The sequence below is a fragment of the Diabrotica virgifera genome, chromosome 8, assembly GCF_917563875.1.
Source record: "Diabrotica virgifera virgifera chromosome 8, PGI_DIABVI_V3a".
Lineage (NCBI taxonomy): Eukaryota > Metazoa > Arthropoda > Insecta > Coleoptera > Chrysomelidae > Diabrotica > Diabrotica virgifera.
The window spans coordinates 59,402,321-59,423,728 of NC_065450.1; the positions used below are offsets into that span (position 1 = coordinate 59,402,321).

The 21,408-nt window shown below is 32.3% G+C and overlaps 1 protein-coding gene across 1 annotated transcript in view; it reads right to left on the minus strand.

Annotated features, from left to right (window-relative positions):
- The window catches only part of LOC114336368 (arf-GAP with Rho-GAP domain, ANK repeat and PH domain-containing protein 2), a 142,531-nt gene that overhangs the window by 103,590 nt on the left and 17,533 nt on the right, over positions 1-21,408 (minus strand). Inside the window, exon 2 of the mRNA XM_050657421.1 lies at positions 18,313-19,327. Coding sequence (XP_050513378.1) covers positions 18,313-19,327 — 1,015 coding nt within the window. The remainder of the gene's footprint in view (positions 1-18,312; positions 19,328-21,408) is intronic.

Below are 21,408 nucleotides of genomic sequence, written 5' to 3' on the forward strand. Positions count from 1 at the left end.
CTCTCTCTCTCTCTCTCTCTCTCTCTCTCTCTCTCTCTCTGCCTATTCTCCTTAACACTTCTAAATTCGTGATTCTATCTACACATGAAATCCTTAACACACTTCTAAATGTAGACATTTCAAACGCGTTAAGTCGATTTATTGCATTTCGATTTAATGTCCATGATTCTGCTCCATAGTAAAGCACACTGTGTACGTATATACCATTTAGTCTTAGTCTGAAAGCCAATGTCAAATCTTTGCTGCATAAAATCTTTTTTATTTTCATGAAGTTGGCACGTGCTTTTTCAATTCTCATTCTTATTTCTGCAGTATAATCGTGATTTTCTGTGATTACCGTTCCCAAGTAAGTATATTTTTTTACTCTCTCAATCTGCTGGCCGCCTACCGTTAATATTTCGTTTGTATTGTTGTCCTTGCTAATTTTCATAAATTTGGTTTTTTTGATGTTAAGAGAGATGTTATTCTTAATATGTTATTCTTAATATTAATATTTTGTTCATTACTCTTTTTAAGCCTTCCAAGTTGTCGGCTATTATGACTGTATCGTCGGCATACCTAATGTTATTAATTAAACTTCCATTCACTTTTATGCCGACTGTCTCGTTTACCAAAGCTTCTTGTATGATTTCTTCAGAATAAGCATTAAACAATAACGGCGAAAGTATGCAACCTTGCCTGACTCCTCTCCTTAGCTCTATTTCTTCTGACACTTCTCTTCCAATTTTCACATTTGATCGTTGGCTGTAGTATAATTTTGATATCAATGTTACATCCGTCATATCCAGATTCTTGTTTTTGAGTTTGTATAAGTCGGTCATGTTTTACCTTATCGAACGCTTTGTTGTAGTCTATAAAGCATACATAAAGATCTCGGTTAACATCCAAGCATCTTTGGGTCAGCACATTAAAAGAAAATAGTGCCTCTCTTGTGCCCACTCCATTCCGAAATACAATGCGTCATGGTTTTTTATTAGCATTTAAGCAAAAAAGTGACTTTCTTCATTAGTGTAGGAAACAGAGGTTGAACCTTGCAAAATGGACACAAGTCCGGTTTTATTTTTTTTTTCTGGCATATCAAGGGGTGCTTATTATAAGACTAACTTTTTCTGAAAAAATTTCGCCCCGGAACCCCCCTTTTCACCCCTTTAAAGGGGGTAATTTATGGTTTTTGCAGAACGTAGCCCTTCCTGTAACTTTTACAAAAAATTTCTTTTATAGAAATATGAAGAGGACTATATTTTCTACGATTTATTTTCGACAGCATTTCTCTATCATCCACCGTTTAGCGGGGGTGGCGCCCTAAAGTTGATAAGTTTTTAAAAAAGATGTTTTTAAAAAAAATATATTTTTCCCTAACTGTAACGGAAATTAAGAAGAAATCCTGCGGCAATTATTCACAAATAATTGACTGATTCTTTGGTATAGGTTTCACTTAAGGGTAATTGCCCTTTTTTTAATTACAGGGTGTTACATTTTAAAAAACCTCTTTTTATACCATCTGAACCGTTTATGCTAGAGTAAAAAGACTTTCAGCGATTACCCATGTACTGGTGCTATTTACAAATTTGTATAATTCACCCCCATTTTTTCCCCGGAACCACCCAAAAAAAAAGAAGAATTAATAAATAAAGTGATTTTCTTGGAATCCTTCACACACAATGCCCTTCATTAATATGCTTCATATATCATTTTGTGCACGTTATTATTAGCCATGCATGGACACCAAAAGCAATTTCCTAGTGCAACCCCTGTAGCAAAAAAAAATAAATAAAATGGGGGGTTGAAAATTTTTTTTTGTTTTTTGCTTTTGATCCATATGGGCATATGCTTCATCAATAGTGCTTTTCAAAAATATACAGGGTGTAACAAAAATACAGGTCATAAATTTAATCACATATTCTGGGACCAAAAATAGTTCGATTGAACCTAACTTACCTTAGTACAAATATGCACATAAAAAAAGTTATAACCCTTTGAAGTTACAAAATGAAAATCGATTTTTTCCAATATATCGAAAACTATTAGAGATCTTTTATTGAAAATAGACATGTGGCATTCTTATGGTAGTAGTATCTTAAGAAAAAAATATAGTGAAATTTGGACAGCCCATAAAAATTTTATGGGGGTTTTGTTCCTTTAAACCCCCCCAAACTTTTGTGTACGTTCCAATTTAACTATTATTGTAGTACCATTAGTTAAACACAATATTTTGAAAACTTTTTTGCCTCTTAGTACTTTTTCGAAAAGTCAGTTTTTATCGAGATATTTTGAATATTTGTCAAATCCACCACATATTTGTATATGGCTAAGTACGATTATGGAGACTTCGTAATAATATGAAAATTTATTTATGAGTTACATTTTTAGGTCTATTTTGAACCATATTAAAAAAGAAGTAATAAAAGAAGTAAAAATGCCTTCTCGAAAAAATACAAAGAGGCAAAAAAGTTTTAAAATCACTGTGTTTAACTAATGGTACCGCAGTAAAAGTTTAATTTTAACATACACAAACATTTGGGGGGTTTTAAGGAACAAAACCCCCATAAAATTTTTATGTAAACATATTAAAAAAGAAGCCGCAACTCGATAAAAACTGCCTTATCGAAAAAATACTAAGAGGCAAAAAGTTTTAGAAATATTAAATTTAACTAATGGTACCACAATAATAATTTAATTGGAACGTACACAAAAGTTTGGGGGGGTTTAAGGGAACAAAACCCCCATCAAATTTTTATGGGGTGCACCAATTTCACTATAATTATTTTTTAAAATGTTCCTGCCATAAGAATGCCACATGTCCATTTTCAATAAAAAATCTCTAATAGTTTTCGATATATTCGAAAAAATCGATTTTCATTTTGTAACTTCAAAGGGCTGTAACTTTTTTTATGTGCATATTTGTACTAAGGTAAATTAGGTTCATTCGAACTATTTTTGGTCTCAGAATATGTGATTTAATTTATGACCTGTATTTTCGTTACACCCTGTATATGGTTATTGCAACATCCCTGCGCAAACCACCCCTATCCTTGAAAATATACTGCAGAAACTACCCCTATACCTTATCCAGCATGTTTTTACGATTTTCTCATTACCTATTCATTTTTTTTAAACAAAATTTATACAAGGTTAAAGACCACTATTTACTCTAAAAATTAGGTCGTATTCATTTTTTTCGTTTAAGCAACCGCTACGGCACAGTGGCGCCGTAAACCTCATATATGCTTTGACGGGCTCCAGTTTTTGTTTATTTTTTCGTCATCTGTTTGTTTTATTGATAAAGTACTTATGTAAAATAAAACAACACAGTGTAACCTACAAATCATGACCTATGCACATTTTACATTCTTTGCTCCCCAAAGCTACAGTGGTGGCCCAAAATAAATTTTTTCATATTTTCGCCACCTACACGCATTTTATTGCGTTAATGCTACCTTAATAGCACAATATTCACCCCTAAGTGGTCGCTAAGCAGTGGCGGATCCAGGGAGGGGTGATGGGGGCGATCACCCCCACCCCTCTCAAACCAAGTGATATTATATTTGAAGATTATAAAAATATTCATTTATTTTTATAGAAATACTTATATTATATTAATATTATTTTTATAAGAATGACTTTTTATGCTTTAGCGACAGTGGCGGATCCAGCATCGTTAAGAGGGGGGTGCCAATTGGTTAAATTTCTATAAAAATAAATGAATATTTTTATAATCTTTGAATATAATATCACTTGGTTTGAGAGGGGGGAGGTGATCACCCCCATCACCCCTCCCTGGATCCGCCACTGCGTAGCGACCACCTAAGGGTAAATATTGTGCTGTTAAGGTAGCATTAATGCAATAAAATGCATGTAGGTGGCGAAAATATGCAAAAATTTATTTTGGGCCACCACTGTGGCTTTGGGGAGCAAAGAATATAAAATGTGCATAAGTCATAATTTGTAGGTTACACTGTGTTGTTTTATTTTGCATAAGTACTTTATCAATAAAACGAACAGATGACGAAAAAAAAAACAAAAACTGGAGCCCGCCAAAGCATATATGAGGTTTACGGCGCCACTGTGCCGTAACAGTTGCTTATACGAAAAAATGAATAGGACATAATTTTTAGAGTAAATAGTGGTCTTTAACTTTGTATAAGTTTTGTTTAAAAAGAATACATAGGTAATGAGAAAATCGTAAAAACATGCTCGCCAAGGGATAGGGGTAGTTTCTGCAGTACATTTTCAAGGATAGGGGTGGATTTCGCAGAGATGTTGCAATAACCATATATATTTTTGAAAAGCACTATTGATGAAGCATATGCCCATATGGATCAAAAAGCAAAAAACAAAAAAAATTTCAACCCCTCATTTTATTTATTTTTTTTTGCTACAGGGGTTGCACTAGGAAATTGCTTTTGGTGTCCATGCATGGGTAATAATAACGTGCACAAAATGATATATGAACATATTAATGAAGGGCATTGTGTGTGAAGGATTCCAAGAAAATCACTTTATTTATTAATTCTTCTTTTTTTTGGGTGGTTCCGGGGAAAAAATGGGGGTGCATTATACAAATTTGTAAATAGCACCAGTACATGGGTAATCGCTGAAAGTCTTTTTACTCTAGCATAAACGGTTCAGATGGTATAAAAAGAGGTTTTTTAAAATGTAACACCCTGTAATTAAAAAAAGCGCAATTACCCTTAAGTGAAACCTATACCAAAAAATCAGTCAATTATTTGTGAATAATTGCCGCAGGATTTCTTCTTAATTTCCGTTACAGTTAGGGAAAAATATATTTTTTTTTAAAACATCTTTTTTAAAAACTTATCAACTTTAGGGCGCCACCCCCGCTAAACGGTGGATGATAGAGAGATGGTGTCGGAAATAAATCGTAGAAAATATAGTCCTCTTCATATTTCTATAAAAGAAATTTTTTGTAAAAGTTACAGGAAGGGCTACGTTCCGCAAAAACCACAAATTACCCCCTTTAAAGGGGTGAAAAGGGAGGTTCCGGGGCGAAATTTTTTCAGAGAAAGTTAGTCTTATAATAAGCACCCCTTGATATACCAGAAAAAAAATAAAACCGGACTTGTGTCCATTTTGCAAGGTTCAACCTTTGTTTCCTACACTACATTGTTTTCAATATTGTGGAAAAACTATGCATTTAAGAGGATCGGTACGTATTTTCGGCTGCAATGCTATTCAAATGGGAATTCATTTTTTTCAAATCCTGAGAAAACTAATAAGTATTTTTGAAAAATTTAAACGCAGAATGAAAGATTACGATATTAACGAGGGCCGAAAGTCCCTGAGAACTTCTATAATGTTTATTTTAATAAGTTACAGGGGTGAAAAACTAAGAGAAAAGGGTACCCCCCGTTAAGATAGGCAAAATGCCCGCACTCCCAGAATTCAATTTTTTTAATTTTTTTACGTTCTATGCAATTAAAAAATGAGATAACGCGGATTATTAGCTCGCCACCCCCCTTACCCCTCCCCTCACAGCCAAAAAGGTAGATTTTTAGATTTAATTTTTTTTAGTTGGGTTGCAATTGATTTAAAAATTTCAAAAAATTCACACATGCATCTGAGACTTTTACAAAACATGTCCATTTTTTATGGACCCGTAGGTCGAGTGTACATAACCTCAAAAATTTTTTTAACTTTTTTAAAGCTTATAACTTTTTCTTGGAGGGGGCTGCAGGTCCAATTTTTTTTCCATTTTGTGTATTTTATCAAAAGCTATCTCTCTGATTTTTTTCAGATTTTTCCGTTAGGTGCGCCATCTTGAAAAATCCGGAAAACTGTTTTTTTAGGGATTTTCTCCATTTTATGTTACTGCGGCATAGATCAACTCAAGGTTTCGTTAATAGATTATACATAATTTGAAATAACTGAGTATTTTAGGACTATCAAAAATTGGGCAAAACACGATTAAACCCCCCCAAAACCATGTTATATAAGGGTTTTTGCGGGCTTAATGATATTTTTTGAGATCGATACAACCTTAGTATTTTTTTTTTCATTTTTTTACGTTATATGTGATTAAAAAATAAGACTCATCGCAATTTTTAGCCCACCACCCCCCTCCCCCTGTCCCACAAAAACGCCAATTCTTTTATTTTTTATTTAGTTAAAGTTTTGTAAGGGTTTTTGCGGGTCTAATCATATTTTTTGAAATTGAATTGTTGTTATAATTTGTAATATCTAATATGCTGAATATTTTTTTTTATTTTTTTACGTTCTATGTGATTAAAAATTTAGGACTCGCCGCAATTTTAGCCCACTTCCCCTATTACCCCTCCCCCACAGCTAAAAACGTAAATTTTTCGATTTTATTTTTTTTTTTTTAGTTGGCTTTGCAATTAAATCGCAAATGTTGTTCTAAAAGCTATTTCTTTGTGGCATTTTTGTAAATAACTATTCTAAATGGAAAATAAGCCACAATTTAACTAAAAAATTATTTAATTTTCCATCTGTAATGCGTTAGAAAGAATTCGATAATCCGTGACACACTGAAAAAAGGGTTTGGGGCGATCTATATAAATAAGTCAGATTAAATTAAATTATTAGATATTTTTAAGATAAGATTTTTTTAGCAAGCAACATTTTTGTTTAATTTATTAATATTTTGTATTTTGACAACGACATCTGTGGTGGATGTCGAAACGTTAATCATTTTTTAGTTAAATTTTGGCTTATTTCCCATTTAGAATAGCTAATAATTATTAAATTATAAATTACAAAAGTACATTTTAATATATCATACTTCTTGTAGTTTTGTAAATCAAAACATTTTGTTCTTTGTTCATTAGTTTGTATTTAGTAGGTACCCTAATATTACCTTACATTATACATATTCTAATTATTCAAACATGTGCTTGTACCATCTACATAACCTATATGTATCTCTGCGTATAATGTCATTTTGCTTCACGTTTACTGTCACATAAAACACCATAAAAAGAATGAGGAAAGTATTACCTACCAAAGAATATATAGCTCCGTATAGGTATATTCATAGAGTATTCGGAGAGTTATATTCGTTGGTACTACACTTAACAGTTCTAAAGTCTTCATCGCTGTCTTCGTCTATTACAGGTATAACATCTGTATTGCCAAAGAGTTTTGCAAGATATTCTGCTGGTTTGATTATTTTTGTAGAATATCTTCCATGCCATACATATTATATTATGGCAGCTACATGCGAACAACAAAGCAGCCTATGGTTATGTTGCCGTTTGCGCAACTCGCATATACAAGATATACAAAACATTAATATCTATCGTTTAATGTTTTCCAAACCATCTACATTTGGCTCATAATGCAAATAGTCCACGATGTATGCTTGTCCCCGTTAGGTAAATTATTCCGATTCGTTTTTTTGCATAAACTTACTCAAAAACAGGTCCTTTAAACAAATTCACAAGGTGCTGCGGGCGGAAAATTATTTAAACAATTTTTTAAACGAATTCAAAAAATCAATTTTTTCACTTCGGACAAATCTGTTTTAGATTCTCTGGATCAACCTGAACAAAAAAGGTCTCTTTTGATCTCGCTCTAAAATGGACTGTTGTCGAGTTACACGCGATTTAAAATTTGAAAAACGCGAAAATGGCCATTTTCAAGGCTTAATAACTCGATTAAAAATTATTATTAGGAAAGTCAGTAAGTGACCAAATCAAAGTGGTAAAGCCCCCCTACAAGAGACTGAAAAAATTTTTGTCATTATTTTATTACTAACTATTAATTTTAATAATTAAAAATGAGCGCTAAGCACGTATTGAGGCGGCCGTCCGCGAGAGAGGTGTATAATTCAATGGACGTTTTAAAAAAATATCTGTAAAACAAGTATCGATCGAAGTCAAAAATACATACGTTTTAAAAAAATAAAAAAGGAATTTTGAGGTTATGTGTACACTTGACCTACGGGTCTATAAAAATAGATATGTTTTGTAGAAGCCTCATAAAATTTTTAAATTAATTGCAACTTAACTAAATAAAGAAAAAATAGAAGAATTGACGTTTTTGTGGAGGCAGGGGGAGGGGGGTGGTGGGCTAAAAATGCGATGAGTCTTATTTTTTAATCACATATAAAGTAAAAAAATGAAAAAAAAATATTTAGGCTGTATCGATCTCAAAAAATATCATTAAGCCGGCAAAAACCCTTATATAACTTAAAAAAACATGGTTTAGGTGGGGGGGGGGGGGTTTAATCGTGTTTTGCCCAATTTTTGATAGTCCTAAAATACTGTTATTTCAAATTATGCATAATCTATTAAAAAAAGCTTGAGTTGATCTATGTTGCAGTCTATAAAATGGAGAAAATCCCCAAAAACCCCCTAAAAAAACAGTTTTCCGGATTTTTCAAGATGGCGCACCTAACGGAAAAATCTGAAAAAAATCAGAGAGATAGCTTTTGATAAAATACACAAAATGCAAAAAAAATTGGACCTGCAGCCCCCTCCAAGAAAAAGTTATAAGCTTTAAAAAAGTTAAAAAATTTTTTGAGGTTATGTACACTCGACCTACGGGTCCATAAAAAATGGACATGTTTTGTAAAAGTCTCAGATGCATGTGTGAATTTTTTGAAATTCTTAAATCAATTGTAACCCAACTAAAAAAAATTAAATCTAAAAATCTACCTTTTTGGCTGTGGGGGGAGGGGTAAGGGGGGGTGGTGAGCTAGAAATCCGCGTTATCTCATTTTTTAATTGCATAGAACGTAAAAAAATTAAAAAAATTGAATTCTGGGAGTGAGGGCATTTTGCCTATCTTAACGTACCCTTTAGTGTGATTTTTAATTTCAAATATCTCATTCAAAATAAACTTTTTATCTATTCTAAGGGACTTTCGGCCCTCGATAATAATTTAATCTTTCATTCTGCGTTTAAATTTTTCAAAAATATTTATTGGTTTTTTCAGGATTCGAAAAAAATGAACACAATGCCGTGGTAATATTTTCCAAATCTATCTTTGTCTTACAACGCACTCAGCCGAATATAATATTGTCAGCATATATTGTCAGTCAGACACTGACAATCAGTAACAATTCTAAATATTTGACATTGCATCGGGAATATTTTTAGTTATTGATTAAATATTATTGATATATAGTGTATTTGATAAATAATTGATTTAAGACGTGAACTCAATAAAAAGTTATGTATTGTTTATTATTTGTGGAAGATTTAAGCAGAGAATACATCAGGATAATATATTCTGTGATCCAAGTATTTTGTTGTTAAAGATGTTCAAAATTGTAAGCGTTCCATAACAATATATTATTAAAAAATCACTTTAACACTTTTCCTCTTTTCTCGATTGAGTATTAGTTTATGTTGTACAAATAAATTATTACAATCACTAAATACATAGTTAGTGAAAAAATTATCACATTTATTAACTGAATTAATAATTTGCAATTATAAAAATAACAGTTATCCAAGAACATTCAAAAGCCATCTCTTTAAATTAATGATGACATTTTGAAGTAGAATGACATTCTAGTAATGTTTACATATCCATACCAGTGTGAATTTTACTACACGTAATTTGCCGTGTAAAGACAGAAAAAGTAGGGATACACGTAAAATATTTGCGAATTATGTACCCATAGCCTTAAGATGAAAACGATTTTCTTGAAAATACCTACTTGCTCCTTAAAATGAGATTGTCTAAATTAAAGAAGTGTTTATAAACAAAAAAGTTATTGCAAATTAAACCCGAAAGTAAGCATTTTGTTCAATTGTTTAGAGTTATTAAAACAAACACTAAAAATATTTAAAACACATTTCACATTGTGAGTTTTTATGTAGTTCAGTACTTCTTATATTTGCAAAAGATGGGCCCAATCGGTCGAGTAACTTTTAAAAATAATTATATTTGTTAATCCCATTTGAGGAAAAAAAAGGTTATTTTCAAATGGCTGTACAGGTGCTTGGTCAGTAATTAGAAGGGTTTTTTGTCTCTTCATAAGGTCTCAAATTTTCATATTTTTTAAATAGTTATTTAACCAATAGACCAGGGCGCATCTGTAAAAATATTAGTACATTTGGACGTTGAGAGGTGACTCAAATTTTTTGCAGAAATTGCTTGAAAATAAATCAAATAATAATATTTGAGTTATCCTCCCTCTCAAAAAGGTCCGGAACATTGTTTAAATAATCAAAATGTCAAAAAATTAAGGAAAAATTCGATTTTTTTCTTGGTTTTTTGATTATAACTTTAAAAGTATTCATTTCCGAGAAAAGTTGTACTGACATAAAAGTTGCGAAATTAAATTTCCTACAATATAGAATTGGTTAAAAATTTAAGAAATAGTAACCCTTGTTGCAAAATAGCAATAATTGTGAAAAAAACATACAAAAACAAGTATTCGCATTTTACGTTTTTCAACCATTTATGCTACACTTAGGACCTTCATATTTCACCCTGAAAAATTTTATGATACAGTAAAACAATACTGTAAATTCCATTAAGATCGGTTCAATAGATTTTGCAAAATAAATTTTGCAATCCAGCTTTCGTAAAAAAAATTCATTTTTTCAAAATGTTACAGGACTGAAAATAAAGCAGATAGCAAGTTGAAAATTTTTTTGCATATAGAAGTGTACTGTACCTTTCATTTGCAATTTTGCAAAATTAAAATCGCTTAACACCACGGCGTCAGGAATTTTTTTAAATAAACATTAATTATTGGTGCTACGCGCAGGACAGCGGATAGGTTGCTCTGATTGGGCATTCCAATGACCTTTGATAATGATTGATACATTTTAATTTTTATGACATTTCGATATAAATAAATAAATTTGTTTATTGCAAAATAAAAACACATACTCTATCCTTTGAAATAACACTTTCATTAGCAAAAACTTTCTTTGTTCACATATTCTAACTTAAATAATAAAAGTTTATTATTTTTAAACATATGCAATTGTTTACAGTATTTCACAAACAATAATAAAATTAGTTTGATTTTTGTGGAATTAAAAAATTAAAATACAACAAAATATAGAGTAAGAAAATAATATATTAGATAAAGATTGGAAGAAATTTTGGTGGAAATCAACCTGTGTGAATCGAACACCGCTGTCCTGCGCGTAGGCGCCCAAATTATTGTTTATTTCAAAAATTTTCTGACGCCGTGCTAATTAATCAATTTTAATTTTGAAAATTGCAAATGAAAGGTACAGTACACTTCTATAAGTAAAAAAAAATTCAACTTGCTATCTGCTTTATTTTCAGTCCTGTAACATTTTGAAAAAATGAATTTTTTTTGCGAATGCTGTATTGCAAAATTTATTTTGCAAAATCTATTGAACCGATCTTAATGAAATTTACAGTATTGTTTTAGTGTGTCATAAAGTTTTTATGGGTAAAATATGAAGGTCCTAAGTGTAGCATAAATGGTTGAAAAACGTAAAATGCCAATAGTTGTTTTTGTATGGTTTTTTCGCAATTATTGCTATTTTGCAACTAGGGTGACTATTTTTTAAATTTTTAACTTAATTCTATATTGTAGTAAATTGAATTACGCAACTTTTATGTCACTACAACTTGTCTCGGAAATGAATACTTTTAAAAGTATAATCAAAAAACGAAGAAAAAAATCGAATTTTTCCTTCAATTCTTGACATTTTGATTATTTAAACAATGTTCCGGACCTTTTTGAGAGGGAGGATAACTCAAATATTATTATTTGATTTATTTTCAAGCAATTTCTGCAAAAAAATTTGAGTCACCTCTCAACGTCCATCTCAAAACAGATCCGCCCTGGACTACAACAAGTGTATTAATAAAAGCGATTAACAATTGAGATATTTTAACGCGCTCGCTCCGCTCACGCGTGAGCGGAGCGAGCGCGTTAATGTTCGAGATTGTTAATCGCCATTTTAATTCACGAGTTCGTTACAAAACTTTTCCGTCGACCGTACTTTCAGAAATAAAAATATATCCATCTTTTGATTTTTCAAATACACAGAATTTTAAACAATAAAGTAAATAATGACATACAATGACAGATAGTACTAACAGCGGCTACTTATTTTAAATTTTTTAGTGGGAATATAAATAGGTATATGTTTGGTTGCCTACACCACAGGTCACTGCCAATCACAGAGCGTTTAATTAATTTATGCAAGCAATGTATGTTGTGTTTCCTATAATGAAATCGTTCATTAATAGAAAATCATTTATTAATAGGGGTCATTTATCAATGATTTTGAGGGTGTTAATATTGATCATAAATGGACGGTCGACGGAAAAAGTATATTAATGTTTAATTGTATAAGTACTTACAAATATATATTTTTAAGTTTCCTGGATCATTCTAAACAAGAAAGGTATCTTGTAAATTTTCTCAAAAATTGATAGTTTTCGAGTTATAAGCGATTTAAAATCTGAAAAATGCAAAAATACGCATTTTCAAGGCTTAAAAACTCATATTTAAATTAGTACTTTTGAGGTTGCCATATACTTAAATTAAAGTTTAAACATTCAGCTTCAAGATTCTGAAGAGTGATCGCGTCTAACCTTAATTTAAATCGTTGTTTTTTAATTGTTAAATATGCATGTCCATCCGATTTTTTTGCCGGTGCGGCGCGCTCTATTCCAAAAATCTCCTATTTTCTTCCGAAAAGTATTTTTTGTAGATTCTTTGTGACATTCTAAATAAAAAAGTTTCTTGGCATTTTTCTCAAAAGTTAATAGTTTTAAAGTTACAAGCGATTTAAAAACCGAACATACGTTTTTTTGTCATTTTTCGGATTTTAAATCGCATATAACTTTAAAACTATTAACTTTTGAGAAAAATGTCAAGAAACTTATTTTATTTAGAATATCCCAAAGAATCTAGAAAAAATATTTTTCGGAGGAAAATAGGAGATTTTTGAAATGCAGCGCGCCGCACCGGCAAAAAAATCGGATAAACATGCATATTTAACAATTAAAAAACAACGGTATAAATTAAAGTTAGACGCGATCACTCTTCAGAATCTTGAAGCTGAACCTTCAAATTAAATATCTGACAGCCTCAAAAAAACTAATTTAAATATGAGTTTTTAAGCCTCAAAAATGCGAATTTTCGCATTTTTCCGATTTTAAATCGCTTATAACTCGAAAACAATCAATTTTTGAGAAAAATTACAAGATACCTTTCTTGTTTAGAATGACCCAAAAAACCTAAAAACATATATTTCAGAGCAAAAAAACGTGATCTTTTGTATTTGTTTAAAAAAATTGTTTAAACAATTTCTGCCCAAAAATTCCGCCCGGCACCCTGCAGATTTGTTTAAAGGGGGCATTTTTTTAATAGGAATTTACAAAGAAACCGAATCAGAAATTTTTTCAGACGGGAGCGGTCTCACCACATTGACTATATGCACCGTTTTAACATTTACAAAAAAAATACACTATCTGAAAGGCTATGACAAACACACCTTTAAAAGGAGTTTGTATGTACAATTATGTATTTGTATATTCGCTGTGTGCAAGTACTTGGAGGGGATACGAGAAACGATCGTGCGTGAATAGTGGAGAAATCTTGCAACTTTCTTAAATAATTCATATTGTCAATTGAAATTGTCAAATTGACGTATATTTCATACCTACTGTCATTGAAGAAAATGGGATTTCGCAAATGATGTGTTATAAATTGTAAAAATTATATGTTGCTCCACAATATTGATATGATAAGCAATTATTAAAGTGAATTTAGTTAATGGTATTTTGCTTGTAGTACAATGTTTACCTTTTAATAACATAACCTTGATCTTACTTTTCCTTCTTATTCTTTTTTGGGCTATGGCCTTGACAAATCCAGTAACCAGGACTAATATAATTAAAAGTGCTAAAAAAGTTGCCGAGCTATGAAACCAGGTGTCGCTCTTCCGAACTTGCACAGTCCCAATATTGTAAACAATGGCTTGTCCTTGTATTGAAATGAAAATAGTTACTTACAATTTTAGGACAAGCTTGACAAAATACTTTTCCTTCATCCAACTTTAATTTAGGATATGGCTGAATCCAAACACTTAGTTTGGACGTCGCGATATAAACAAATTAATGGAGTTATGGGTTACGTAATAAAATTACACTATAAATGCATTTTTAAAATGTGCCTTAATACACACGTTTACACTGTTTAAAACGAACACCACAAATGAATGTAAATTTCGGAGATTCATACAGCTACTTATTTCTAAAAGCTTCACCGACACTCCCGCTCCTTTTGGGTTTCGGAAAAATAGCAGGTACGCCCAAAATGGCACTAACCTTCTTTTTCTGTTTCGTTTCTGAGGTTGGATACTTTCGGAACCATTCTTGGCTTGCCATTTTAACATTGCAATAGTATGAGATATAGTATATTATACAGGACTTGAAGACATTTTTGGAGATGTACTTAATTCTCATCTAATCTAATACAATCAATATAGTAAATGTCTAACGATGACATTCTAATCTTTAAGATAATTTTTTATTTATAGTTCTCTATAGTTTAGATTATTATGTTGTTTTATTAATAATGAAATCCACAAAGCAATCTGATATGTGCTTATATTTAACATTGTATGTTGATAAGTTGATGAATTGATGCTCATTCGGATTCACTTCTAGTTTAGTAAGTTCACGGTTCAAGCAATGCTCTACTCAAAAATTTTTTTAAGTATAAAAATTAGTCCTGTCGCCAGGGTCTCCTTAATTCAGATGGACTTATTCAAGTTTTTTTAATGTATTTTGACCCGTAGAACACGAATTTTTTGGGTAACAGTCGATAAGATTGTTATAAACAAAGAACTTGAGGAATTACATAACAGCGATTTTTCGCAAAACAAAACATTTTTTTTGTATTTTTTGGGTCATTCTAAGCAAACAATGTTTTTACATGTTTTTTCGTAGGATGCATAGTTTTCGAGATAAACGCGGTTGAACTTTCAAAAAATCGAAAAAGTGCAATTTTTGAACCGGAATAACTTTTGATTAAAAAATAAAATAGCAATTCTGCTTACTGCATTTGAAAGTTCAAGTCAAATTCTATCGGATTTGATTATTTGCATTGCTAAAAATTAAGTTTTTATTTGTTAAACAAAGCTATAAACACACAGTGTTTCCTGTGCCCAATGCATGCGTTTTAATGTACGTAATATACGTAGAAACTCTGTATGTGCGCCTACTCATTCGATTTCAAATTAGAAATGCATTGAAAACATCATTCAATCACTATGTGTTGATAGCTTTGTTTAACAATAAAAAAATTAATTTTTAGCAATGAAAATAATCAATACCGATAGAATTTGACTTGAACTTTCAAATGCGGTAAGCAGAATTGCTATTTTATTTTTCAATCAAAAGTTGTTTCGGGTTGAAAAATTGCAATTTTTCGATTTTTTGAAAGTTCAACCGCGTTTATGTCAAAAACTATGCATCCTACGAAAAAACTTGTAAAAACATTTTTTGTTTAGAATGACCCAAAACATACAAAAAAATGTTTTGTTTTGCGAAAAATCGCTGTTATGTGATTCCTCAAGTTCTTTGTTTATAAGAATCTTATCGACATCCGGATCGACTGTTAGCCAAAAAATTCGTGTTCTACGGGTCAAAATACATAAAGAAAACTTGGGTAAGTCCATCTGAATTACTTAATGAGGCCGTTGTACCCCTACTGGCGACAGGACTAAATGCCCAATAAACCCAACCATATAATTTGTACTTACGCAGTTTTCAATACAAGTTCAGTCAATATGTTATCCCATTATCTCTCTGCGAGTACCGAAAAAGATGTGATTTTTAGGGAAATCTATGTGAAAATTGATTTTTTTTTTAAATTGTATATGCTGTGACAATTTTCTCCCTTATGCCATTTTATGAATAAATAGAGGAGTATTGATTCTATTTTTAAAAAATTTGGTATAAGGGCTACTGGTGCCCTAACGGTGTTAATTAATTATGACCTAAACATATAATGTTAATAGGTCAGATTTTCTTGTTCATGTCGCTTGAAAGTTTGTTAGTTTTCATGATAAGGAACCTACAAAAAAGGCATAATAGTAGGACATGAAAACGAAAAATTTTATCTTGGAAAAGTTGCGGAAATTTCGACTTTCAGAAAAACAAACCTGGTTCAACTCCATCTTTATTTTTTTTGCTTATACGATATGACATTTTCAGTACACAAAAGACATAAGGGATAATATCGTGGTTGAACTTCATATTGAAATTCAATAGTTTATAAATGACTAGGTGTGTTCTACTAAATCAATGTACGCGATAGTCGATAGTGTCAAATAATGTGCAAAGAATATACAAAAATGAAGCTTTACACCTTATCTTTGTATATTTTTATAGATTCTAGCTGTAGCGCAAAAACTTACCTAGGAAAGTATTCCTTTGTTGCTTGCAACTAAAGGTATATTAAATTAGTACAAAAATATATATCTTATACCTTTTTTAGGGTCACCTCCTATTTCATATGATATTTTTTGACGTGTGCTGTAGTAAATTAATAATTAGTTTACTACAAGACAAGTTAAAAAGTATCATATGAAAACGGGAGGTGACCCTAAAATAGCTATTTGTATAACAAGGGAGGAAAGTGCTACTTTTCCTCCCGAGAATTAAGTTTACTGCCCGACGCGTAGCGGAGGGCGGAAAAAAGTGGGTCGCCAAAAGTGAGGCGATAAACTACCCCAGATAATTGAAATAATATTCGAGAATAATATTTCAATCAACTATGATAGCTATCGTCTACCCTAGACTAGCTCAATCTCCCAAGTTGTGAGTCCACCTTGTCCTAATCAAAAACATGAACAATGAAAATGCAGAATGGGGCAAACAAAACAACAATATTTAACTAATCATGTTTATTTTTCATAAAAGACATAATTAATGTATTAAAAAATAATTTACAAGACCTTGCCGAAACTTTACAGATCAGAGATTATACTTATCGATGGCACTTGGTATCTGTCTGCGGGTTCTTGGTGTCTTGCTGTTGATTCTGCGACGGGCTCTGGGGCTTGTAGATGTTCGTGGCACCAGGCCTACAGGTGTCGGTTGTTCAATAGGTGTCTATGTTGCGGTTATCGCTGCATCGCCGGCGTCATTGGGGGCTCCAGTTGCAGGAAGTCCTCCCACGAGGTGAAGGGTTGTTCTATTCTTTTGTAATTTGTCCAGAAAATGCACTTTACTCCCATGTTATACATATGGTTTTTCCACCTTTCTCAAATAACAAGTCATTTTTTCATTTTTACTTAATTTATTTATGAAAGTAACCAACAAAATTTATTAGAACTAAAACTAACAAGTAGGTACAATATAACTGTCAACTGTCAAATATAAGTCAAATTGTTAATGTAAACATTGTTAAATCAGAATAACAATTTACTGTTTTTTACCATTCTGCAAAATACAGAGTGTTTTTAAATAAACGTTAAAATGTATAGATACTTACGTAATAGAAAATAGATATTGTACAGGGCGTCAATAAGTTATATTTCATGAATGAAACACCATGACGTCACTTTTACTTTTCCTCCCTAGGGAGGAAAAATATTTTCCTCCCTAGGGAGGAAAAGTACAACTTTGCTCCCTACAATCAGGTCCGGAAAAGTATACTTTCGGTAGAGGTAGGTGGAAAAAGGTCTTTCGTCTCTCCTGCTAAACTCATGTTACAGTAGATAGGAGGTATTGTCATTATGGGTCTAATAAGAATGACAAAGACAAATGAGAAGAAGAATGAACCATGAAATAAGAGACTAAGATGGCTGGGACAAAAATGGAGATAAGGAAAAACAATGTATTAAGAAAGTCACAGATGGAAGCCAGAAACAAAAAGACCCAGAGAGATGTAAGAGAACCAGGTCATGAAATATATCAAAATCCTGAAAGTGAGAAACTGGAGGGAACGATGCACAAATCGAAATATTGAAAGAAAATTGTAAAGAAAGCCTAGTCATATAACACACTTTTACAATGGACAACAAGAATGCGGAGTGATTAACTGCAATACATGAATCAGAGAACTATAAGTAAGAGTGGCAAGCATTTCATCAGAAATGAAATTCATTTATGATATCTTTTATATTTTTACTTTTAACACGTCCGGTGCCCATGACGCACGAGTAGCGTCACGAAGGTTTTATCAAAGGTAAAGTTACTGATGATGGATAAGTAGTGTCAGTGGTACTGTGTAACGGTACTGTAACGATTTAAGTATGTGGTACCAGCCAAGTGCCGCTTGTTCAAGATGGGCACCAAACGTGTTACCTAACAATTTATGGATAAAATTTTTAAAAAATACATAAAAAAATAAGCAAATCTTACCTGTTAGACTATCCTGTCTCATAATGGGATCAAACTGAACTATGACACTTTTTGAAGCACGTGGAGGCCTTTGAGGAGGAACTGGAGATAAAATTTGATGGTTTTCAGGTCGTTGAGGGGGAATTGGAGATAAAATTTGATGGTTTTCATACACACTGGGTTTCAGACTGGGAGGTCTTTCAGGTTTACTAACATTCAAGTTGATATCAAGATTATCTATTTTCTTTTCAAGTTCTTTTAACGATTTCTCCAACTGGTCAGCACAGGTGGTATATCCATTGTCTCTACTGACACTGTCGTAGAGTTTCCAAGATTCCGATCTGCACAAAAAACTTGATTTGTCTGCATTATTAAAACTTGGTTCACCACTGTAAGAGTGACGTGGAAAAATACTTTCGTAATTTTCTGTTTTAGATTTTAAATTGATAGAATTCCCAGAATTACTGCTAGAAGCAATTGACAAAGGTGCATCATATAACGATTCATCTGGGGGAGGAGGAGGAGGATGACTTGGGGGAGGTAGAGTAATAGAGTTTTCATCCGAAGAAACCGAACTATGGTCACTTTCTACATTATTATAAATATTTTCCGTAGCAGATAGAGGCGAACTAAAAGTTATAGCACTAAATAAACTAATACTGTCTTCTTCGCCTTTTTCAGGCGGCGGTACTTCTTCCGAAGCACTTTCACTTTGCGAACTCGAACTAAATCTTCTAGCAATTCTTCTAACACTTTGTCTAGTTCCTTCGATAACAGCTCTCTTTCTTTCTTGAACAAGTTGGCTTATGTCATCAGCTAGCTGCTTCGAGGCTGAACTTACTCGTTTTGTTAAGGTATTCGTATTTGTCGTTTCTTCGGCACTAGATAAACTTTCTGTAGAAGCTGGCTTACCGATTTCAGTTCTTGATTGTAGAGGAGTTAAAAGACCATTCACATTCGATTCTGGTAATTCAGGCAGTGAATATATAGTTTCTAGAGGACTAGGTGTAGTTTCTGCAATTTGTTCCAAGTTACCCTGAAGAAGAAGAAGAAGAATTTATTCTTTCAGAAATTCATACAAATACAACATTACATAAATTTATCTGACTAGTCAAAAAATAATATTTAATGTTATTCACATGTATATGTACATACATTCATCTGTACATATTTGACATTCAAAGGGCAGGCAGTAACGGGCCTGCAAGGGATGCATTGCCCCTGTTTGGGAGGCGCCAAAATGATCTTTTTGTCTGCTAGTGGTATACAAAATTGAGGGGATTAGATGCTAAGGGGTACAAGTGACACAAAATATTGTAAACTGAGTTAAGTGCACAAAATAATATTAGATAGTATTAAAAATTTAGTGGGAAAGACATACAGGCGAATTAAACTCCTGGTGGCGACATATCGTAGGTTCTAGTTTGACTACTTACGAAATATTTAAAAACAGTTTGCGGCAAACAGGTTTAACTTCACTTGTATCCCTTTGCCAGTAAGGTGTTGGATATTATTGTTGGTGATTTGTTTAGTATCTTTTCAAATCAAGCCCTTAAAAAAATATTCAAAATAAGTGAAATTATAACACAAAATGCACCAAGTAAGTTTTCATAAAGAAAAATGTTTAATTTTTACGTAATTTTTCTTTTTAGTTTAAGAATTTAAGAAATTCGTAAGGTACTTAAGTGGCAAAGAGAAACAAGTGCAACATTTGAGCCATAGGGGTACAAATGCGGACATTTTTTTTTTAAATTTCAAATATTTTGAATGAAAATAAATACTAACTTTAAAAAAGCTTTTAAATTAGATAAATAAAAATTATCAAATTAATTCTAAATAAGTTTATAAGTGATTAATCTGCTGTAGAATTTACTATGTAAATTTAACTTTGACTTTGTTTTTCTCAATTAAACCATTTTATCACTTGTACCTCTTAGCTTCTGGTCCCCTCAATTGTAATTTAAAAAACTAAGGGCGCCTATGCTTACTAATAAATAAATAAATAAATGCTAGTTTTACAGGCCAGCAACTTAACCCCCTCTGTGGCTCAGTGGTAAGAGCGCCTAACCTTTGGATCGAAAGTTCCGAATGGTAGTGAGTTCGAATCTCACCAGGGTCAGGAATTTTTTCATTTATTATAAATTAATGAATGAAAATAGTTTCTATCCTTGTGGGATCGGTACTCACCGGAGGGACCACAGACGTTCGGATACAATTAGAGTCTCTTTGGAAAGACAATGACGTCGACTTTGCAAAGTAACAAGACACTTACTTAACACACACACTACACATTACACCTGAGTTAGTGATAAGTTATACAATTACGTGGCTAAAGGTTCTAGTTAACCAAGGCCAGAATCAGAGAAAAAAAAACTTATACCCTAGAAAATTTAAAAAATTTTCAATACTCTAACTAGAAATGCTTTTAGATTTTGTTCAAAGCATTTAATAGTGCTAAGGTGCATTGTGTGTCACTGAACTTGTTAAACACTTGACCCCAATGTAGCTAAGAGCATGCTGTGTGCCTCCCAAGCAGGAAAAAGGATGATGTATGTTAGTATGTTATACTTTAGGCATGTGTTACGTGGATGTAGATCAGCGTTCTTAAGGAACTTTTGCTCATGTTTTTTTTTATAGCTTCATCATTATCATCATCATCATCATCATCCAACCAATTTACGTCAACTGCTGGTCATAGGTCTCCCCCAATGGTTTTCACACTTCACGGTTTTGTACTGATTGTTGCCAGTTTTTACTAATCCACCTGATATAATCTGTCCATTGTGTAGGTGGTCTTCCTCTACTGCGTTTATCTTTTATTGGTCTCCATTTAATTAGCTTTCGTGTCCATCTTGAATCCTTCAGCCTAGCGACATGTCCTGCCCAGTTTCATTTGAGCTTGGTGACACATTCTATAACATCTGTGATACCGGTTCTTTGTCTGAGATCTTCATGTCTTATTTTATCCCATAGGGTTACTCCCAGCATGGATTTTTCCATACGCCTTTGAGCAACCCTCATTTTCAACACTGTTGCTTTGGTTAGTCAGTGTCTCTGCTCCATAATGTCATTACCAGTAGCATAGGATTAGCAAAACATTATATACTTTAGCATTAC